This window comes from Poecilia latipinna, unplaced genomic scaffold, assembly GCF_001443285.1.
Source record: "Poecilia latipinna isolate Pla-1442-1.1 unplaced genomic scaffold, P_latipinna-1.0 Scaffold2794, whole genome shotgun sequence".
Lineage (NCBI taxonomy): Eukaryota > Metazoa > Chordata > Actinopteri > Cyprinodontiformes > Poeciliidae > Poecilia > Poecilia latipinna.
In genome coordinates, this window is record NW_015115410.1 from 44,288 (window position 1) to 51,972 (window position 7,685).

The 7,685-nt window shown below is 40.2% G+C and overlaps 1 protein-coding gene across 3 annotated transcripts; it reads left to right on the forward strand.

The window, feature by feature from the left end:
* LOC106939184 (uncharacterized) lies at window positions 1-3,730 on the forward strand. 3 transcript variants are annotated; one of them, XM_015021495.1, is made up of 5 exons: window positions 1-95; window positions 1,607-1,668; window positions 2,692-2,812; window positions 2,894-3,255; window positions 3,326-3,730. In XM_015021495.1, the coding sequence occupies exons 3-5, from the start codon at window positions 2,701-2,703 to the stop codon at window positions 3,485-3,487; spliced, it is 636 nt and encodes a 211-aa protein (XP_014876981.1). In that variant the 5' UTR covers window positions 1-95; window positions 1,607-1,668; window positions 2,692-2,700; the 3' UTR covers window positions 3,488-3,730. The 3 variants fall into 3 exon arrangements, with proteins under 3 accessions (XP_014876981.1, XP_014876983.1, XP_014876982.1); XM_015021497.1 differs by lacking the exon at window positions 1,607-1,668 and adding an exon at window positions 1,437-1,546 and having other exon boundaries at window positions 20-95; XM_015021496.1 differs by lacking the exon at window positions 1-95 and adding an exon at window positions 909-1,045.
* The last annotated feature ends 3,955 nt before the right edge of the window (window positions 3,731-7,685 follow it).

Below are 7,685 nucleotides of genomic sequence, written 5' to 3' on the forward strand. Positions count from 1 at the left end.
TACGGTGTGATGACGTCATGGATCTGAAAAACAGGAAAAAAAAATGCGGATCTTCTGCTCCTTCAGTCCGTCACTGTTCCGCTGCTGGAAAAACTGTAAGTCCGAATAAACGCTAATTTTAATCAACCTTCTCTAGGAGTGACAGGATTTATTCTTTAGAAAGAGTCGGAAAACAAATACTTGGCTTAGAGAAAGCGAGGCCCAATTAGAGCAAATTGCACAACTTTGAGTCAGCCTAACCTAGAGCGTATGGTTGCTGTGATTTTCTCAACTTAAGATAAGCGATGAGGAAGTGCAGAGCAAAATAAAACACTACCAGAAGTGGGCATTTAATTTTTCTGTCAGGCAGGAATTTCACTTCTGCTGTGCTAAGAATAATTCTTACCTCAGACACCCTGTTCACACATTTTCCTAGTCCCTCGCGCCATACAGTTTGACACAGAGTTTTTTCATTCAGCCGTAGAGCTGGCTGCTTGACTTGGAAAAACGAAAAATTAGCGGATCGCTGGTGTCTACCTGGGCAACACCTTGGCCATGCATGCAATTTAGAGGAGGGGGTTTTCAGAGTGTGGCGTCCTGTCCAGGATGTACCCCGCCTCTCGCCCGAAACGACCCCGATAGGGACAAAGGTGTACAGAAAATGGATGGATGGATGGGTGGGTTTTCAAAGTGTGGGGCGTGTCCCTCCTTTAGGGCGTGACATGAGGGAAAGTAATAAATAAAACAATAGCAGCACAAAGTAACTGAAAACATTTAGCCAACTTCACCACGCCTATGCCAGAGACTAAATGGATATATTTTTAAAGCTCTGGTGAGTTTGGACAAGAAAAATAAAAAATAAAATAAAATACTTAAAAAGTATGACTACGATTGTTTTAAGTCTGAATTTTAATGTGCTGAATCTGAAGGTCTTCCAAAACCACGGTGTCGTCTGTGTAGCATAGTTGATTCTGCACACAGCTACATCTGCAAAGCCTCGGGAGGAAGCCGAATTACCCACGCAAGTACAAGAAGATCATGCAGGCTTCATGCTGAGAGACCCCAGGTCGGGATGCTAACCACTGCGCCGCTGCACAGCTCATGTTTTTAAATGTCAAACTGAATCATATTCCAAAAAATATATATATATATATATTATTTTGTTTTCTGGGATCATAGAAATATGAATTTGTTTTTGTTTTATTTCTCTTAACAAAAAAAATGCCATCCTTTAAGTTTTTAATCAAACAGCAAATAATTCAGACATATTTGTTTTTCTTCACAAGACAACAAATGAAAATATCATCTGTCTTCTTTTTCCATTTTCACAAAGGTCACTGCACACGTCTGTATTGCAGATTGCAATGTTGCTTTTTTTCTACTAAAGGAGTTTCACTTCTCTGTTTTCAAAAGCTACTTCCTTCTGTTTGACTGTTTCATATACCAACTTTGTGCAGTTGCATTAACAGAACTTCGTGCTTCGGGCCAATGTCCAGTGTTTTCCAGTCTTCAAATCCAGTTTGACGTCTGGATTTAGGATCCGTGAACAAGTTGTAGACTCTGCAAGGTAACTGGCCTTTAAGTTTACAATCAGTGTTTTTTTTGTTGTTTTTTTTTTAAATGGCAGGAAGTTTGGATGACTTTGAGGCCTGATTGCAGCTTTTTTGAGGACAGACAGTCACAAGAGGGGTAAGTGAGCCATTGTTCATGTGCGACATGAAACTGATGATTGTAACTGGCTTATAGCTAACAGAATATCAACAGAGAGCAGTTCCTTCCGTGATGTTTGGGTACTTAATTAAACTGTCTATGAAATCCTAGGGTTTAGAGAAGTCTTATACGATAAATCTCCATATTTTCTGTTGTAAATGTGTGTTTTAAATGGCAGCAACCAGTGCTTGTATCTCTCTGCAACAGTGCGTTTAACCAGATGAAGACAAGTCTGCACAAAGTGGTTGATTCATATGACAGAACGTAACGTCACTTTCTTCCACACGTACCATTTCACATGTTGCCAAAACAGCTCAGTTTGTGTCGTGTGTAAACAGTTGTTTGCTGTGTCCCTTACATAACTTTTTACAATCTGACTTTCTCAGCTGTTCTCTTCTAAAATATAAATTTGTAGCGTAAACTCCAAGTAGCTGTTCTACCAGCAGTTTGTCCCACCCGAGCCGAGAATCTCTGCAGCTCCTCCAGAGTTGCAGAAATTACTAGTTCGGTGGTCAGTATAGGTGGATGGACAGTTTAGCTGTAGAGTTGGGAAGCTAATGTACAATTTGTAATTATGTTTTACAGTAAGGATTGTGTTGTAGCGTTCTAATTAATGATGGTTGCAAACCCCCAAAACTAACTTTTTATTATTTCTGTTGTAAATAGATTGAACTGTGGATGTCAGATTTTGTTGTTATAAGAATAAATATCACCAAATCTTGTGATAAAATCTGAAGCCCAAACGGCCGATTTCCAGTTTCACGTTGCGCTCCAACAGAACGGCGTTCAGTGATAAGTTCAGAGTTGGGGATGTTGGTTTATATCCTAACTCGTCTTCACAGTTCGTCCCTCACCTCTCGGCTTTGTTTCTTGGTTTGTTTATTCACTAATGTTCTCTAAAACATTTGAGGCCTTCAGGGAGCAGCTGAAATCACACAAATTACACACAAAAGACTCTGTTGTGATGGTCGTAGCTGACCCAGTGATGCTGACTGTCTGCAGAGCCCTGAGATGGAGGACGCGTACAGTGAACTTTACCAGCAGTTTCTTCGCCTCAGGTCGTTGTGCCTCAGACAGGCATCTCTGCTTCACCGGCTCACAACAGCCCTGCAGAAACAGCAAGGTATGAGTTTTCATTTCAATGCTAACCAGCAGCGCTCCAATCACTCAAAGTAACCTGTAAACAAACATTTGTTTTGTCCAGGGGTCTCTGTTTCAGAAGTAGAAGTGAGCGATCTGATTTCTATCCCGGTCCAGTGTTCCCATGAGGTCTCTGCGTTTCTGTACGAAAAGCCTCAGCCGCTGACGTCTGCGGGACCAGACCCCACGCTGCCGCACGGGGCTGAGCACGCTTCCAGAAATGTTGGCTGCGCCTCCGGTGTCCTTGCTGAGGGAATGTCGAAGCTCAGCGTGAACATGCCTTGTCAGAGGAAGCAGGATGCGAAGACGGAGATGTTGAACCCGTTCGTGTTCAATACGGAGTTCTCGAAACTCCACGCAGATTCTCCCAGCAGGTCAAAGCCTTCAGAACAAAATGGCCCTGGTGAACGCAGAGCTCCGTACATGGTGAGCGTCTTCTGCTCAGAGATGTGTGGTTGTTGTTGTGTTGTTTTTGTAAAGTTTTGATCTGTTTCAGATGCCGATGACGGATGGAGGCCTCCTGAACCTGTCTGGAGGAGCCATGATGTCTGAAGTGGCGATGCACTCGCATGTTTGTGACTTCTGCCAAGCGGTTTTTCCCGGAGACTCGACCACACGAGGAGAGTTCCTGCGTCACCTTCACACCCATGTCACATAGACCAAAGACAAACACTACAGTTGAAACGTATTTCCCTTCTGTGGATCTCTTCACTTCTACTTTTTTTTTTTGTTTGGTTTTTAGGTCAATAAATTCGCCTTAATGTTAGAGAAAGAAACCCTGAGCAAAAAGCAAATTTTAAATGACAATTTCTTTTATTAACGTGACCTGTCATGCTTCCTTGAACAGGTTATATTAGATCTATGGTTGATACAAAACATGCTCAATACATTTTTTTGCACAAATTCTTTCTCTGATAACGAGATTTTAGTCTGCTTAATTCTGAGCTGTTTTAGGGTGTCTTGTTACTTTAAATCCAAATAAGCTACTGCTGACCTCAACTCAACATTTGCACTCGCATGTAAAAATGGCTGCAAACAGACGTGCAGTTGCACAACCGTACATCTTTGAAAAGCAGAAGTAGAGCCTCCTGCACAACCAACAACAATGCAGCAAGCGGTTTCTAAATTTTAACAACAAAACACTAGTCTTTTCCAGTAGCCATTGTAGATATTGCAGTAAAAACCAGCTGACCAGATGTGCTGGAGCTCAGCTGGGGGTTGCTAGGTGAGGGGTGGTGCCCACTGATTTGTGACATTAAATTCTGACAAAAAAACAATCTGGAGGCTGCATTCTGTGTTTAGTCAAGTCATGCTTCATAAAATTTGTTACAGAATGTGGAATGAAATGAAAATATTTCATTCTGACAAATAAGCAAAACCAGAAGAAATCTGAAAGGGGGCAAATACTTTTTCAAATTACTGCAGGTCTTCTCTCAATGACATTAGACTGATACTGTGATGGTGCATGCACACCTCTGGTCACACAACCTCTGGGAAGTGTGTCATTAGCTATAGTGTGAAATGAATAGGAACTGGTTGTTAAGCATTAGCTGTGTGTGAGCGTTGTTTGAAGTGTTTTACTTAGGGTTTTACTTGTCCTTTGCATGTGGGTGTAAATAAATTTTCAATTGAACAAAAATCTAGAGACATTTGTCTCATTACTGGGAATTTATGTCATGATTTTGACATGCAGGTCTTTGGCAAATGACCCCAAATCATCTGCATCAGGAACAAGGTTCAACGAAACAAAGTTCTTTACTCAGGTCCTTTAACTGGTTTCTGATTTGCTGGTTTTCACACGGAGCAGCAAACTGCTCCATAGAAAGCTGGAGATCGGGCTCTGATAAACAGAACCACAGCATCTGCAAAGAGCAGAGACCCAATCCTAAGGTCCTCGCCTTGACTGCGCCTAGAAAGTCTTTCCAGAAGTTATGACCAGAAACAAAACCGACTTGTTTCTGGTCGGAGCTTGGGCCATGCTCTGCCCATGCGGACCAATCTCTGACTGTGGTATTGACCCGGTACTGGACGCTGCTGTGGTGGTCCCGGTACCAGGCCTCCTGTGTTCTGGAGACCTTTGGATCTCTGTGGCTCTTATCTCCTCCATGTTTGTTCTTATGGAGACTCCTTGTCTATGAGAGAGCTCACAAACACACATAGGTGTTTGGAATCGTGTATTAATTACTATTCTGTGTTTTTCAGTGATGTTGTTATTGTTATGGGTTTTTTTTTTGTTGCGGTTGTTTCTTGGTTTTGTGTTTTGCTCTCTTTCTGTAGGTGTAGAAGGAGATTTCTAGGTTGTCTTCTTGTACTCTCTTTATCCTTCTTTCTCTATTCATATCTCTTTGTCTTACTTCTCCTCCTTTCTTTCATCTCTTCATCTTCTTTTCCATCACACAGTGATGGAAAAGAAAGGGCAATAATGTTTTAAACCAAACCAAGTGGCCAGTGGGAGAGCATCGCCGGAGCTGCTGCTGTAGTTATGTAATTTCTTGCTTAATTTTTAACACTCCTCAACAATCCTTGAAATGTTGAGGTAATCTTATATGTTAATTCATACTCTGCTTACTTCAACTGTCCTTGTGCTGCTTGTCATCGGATCGGCTGTCTGCTGCTTCGCACTGTTACTGAAGAAAGAACAGGAACTAAAAATAGATGCAGAGATTAAACTCCAATTAGCAGCGCTGACAGCTGAATGACGATAACGGCTCCTTTACTGCTGCCAGATTGATTTTATAATCAGACTTTGAGATCTTGAACACAATTTCTGTTGTATCGTCAAGATTAAGGGTATTTATCATTACAGAACCTTTACAATAAAATGACAATCAAAGCGTTAAACACAGAGTGAAATGTAAATGATTGATAGATGCAGTCAAGGTTAATTAGATTAATAATCATAAACCAATCTGAAGGGCGAGTTCATTTTTCTTGGAGTTATCTTTATTATATGTTAAAAGCTGATGATTGCTGTATGTTTCACAGCACTGCATTTTATTTTAATTGACAAAAATTACTTGACAACATGAACTTAAAGACAGTAAAACACAAGTGAAATTTCTAAGACATGTCAATGAGAACTCGGTGAGCTCAGTGAATTGTTATAATTCATGCAGTTTTTAAGCATAAATAACTTGTTAAAGGTCAGGAACTCAGAGATATTTAGACTTTGACTATGCCATTTTTTAGCCTTTCAGATGTGGATCTACAGGTGTTCTTTCATGAGTGTAAGGTCATTTTTTTTCAAAATCTCTCTTTCTTACTGTTTATTCAATGCCATGCTGTTTTTTTTAAATTATGTAAAACACTTTGAAATGCCTTGCTGCTGAAATGTGCTATTCAAATAAAATTTGATTGATTGATTGATTGATTGATTGATTGATTGATTGATTGATTGATTGATTGATTGATTGATTGATACCATCGATGACAGTCCAGACCTTCATGCTGTCGGCTCCATGTATGTCACTATAATACTCTTTTCCTTAAATCCTCTGTTGGTTTTTTACTAGAAGTTGCCACACTTGTAGCTTTACACTTTTGAAAAAGTTTCTCTTTTGCATTGTCAGTTCATATAATATTTTTTGTGGATCAAAAGGTTTTTTTTTTTTTGGTAAATGTCAAACAAGCTTCTGTGTCATTTTTATTCAGCAGGAGTTTTGTCTTTGGTCCCATTGATGCAGTTTTTGCCCAATCTCTGTAATTTTTTGGATTTTGTTCTTGTTTCTTTTGTGGCATGCAGAGTTTGTAAGGCTCTCTTGTGGAAAACCAGCTGCTCCAGAAACGCTTCCCTACTGTTTCATCTTTTCTCCATTTCTCCTTTCTTTTTTTGAGATTTTTTTTAACCTGTTTCATGTTTGACAGGATCTATTTAAGTGACTTATAGACTGTACTGTTATCAGGCCTGGGTGTAGTTCATAAAAATGAAACAAACAAACAAACAAAAAATAGTGGTTACTTCTGTTAAATCCAGCAAAGTTATTTTAAGAGATGTGGAAAAGGAGAGTTCATGTAGGTGAAAACTCCAATCTAAGGTGTGTATGTGCTCTGCAAAGAGAAGGCGTGTATGATATTAAAGCGAACACCATGGAGAAATATGAATTTTCTTGCAAGTTGCGAAGGTGTTTCGGTGCGGATGAGCAATCTTTCCATCCCCACAGGGCCGTGACGCTTAATAACGCTTTGGACTTTTTGAACTCGTTTTGTTGGGACTTACTTTAACTCGCGCAGTAGTTTTAAATCCTACGGAAGAATTTGTCTGGTTAGTACCAGGTTTGCTCTTGGGCGTCGTTTTGCAGTCCAATGTCTGCGGGTGACATGAGCGCCGATGATGAGTCACAGCAGCAAACAAGACAACAGCAGAAGTGTTGCTGGATGAGTGACTCAGCTCCTGCTGCCTCATCCACACTTCAGAGCTGTTAAATTAGCAGGAGGAAAAAAAGTCACTCTTGGTAGAAAGAACTACAACACTGACTTAAATCATTAAAGTAACATTTATTAGGATATAACAAAATAAATTATCTGTCTTGCAACGTACACTGAGGATGATTGTAATGCTCAAGAGACGGGTAGGTGTAACCGATGCACAGCACGCTACCTCACTGATAGTTCTGCAATTAGTCTACAAAATCTGTTATATTTATAGCCGTCGACATAAGCTAACACCTAAACTCTGCTGCCGAGGCCGGACGGGGTGATGAGTTTAAAATAAGCTGCTGCATCAAGAGAGAATAGCATCATTTAGTCTCTCTGAACCTCTGAGTTTTCCTAAAATACAAACTGAACAAAAAATAATAAATCACCCCCCCCCCCAAAAAAAAAAAACACTGTGTTTTAAAAAGCACAAAAACATAAAA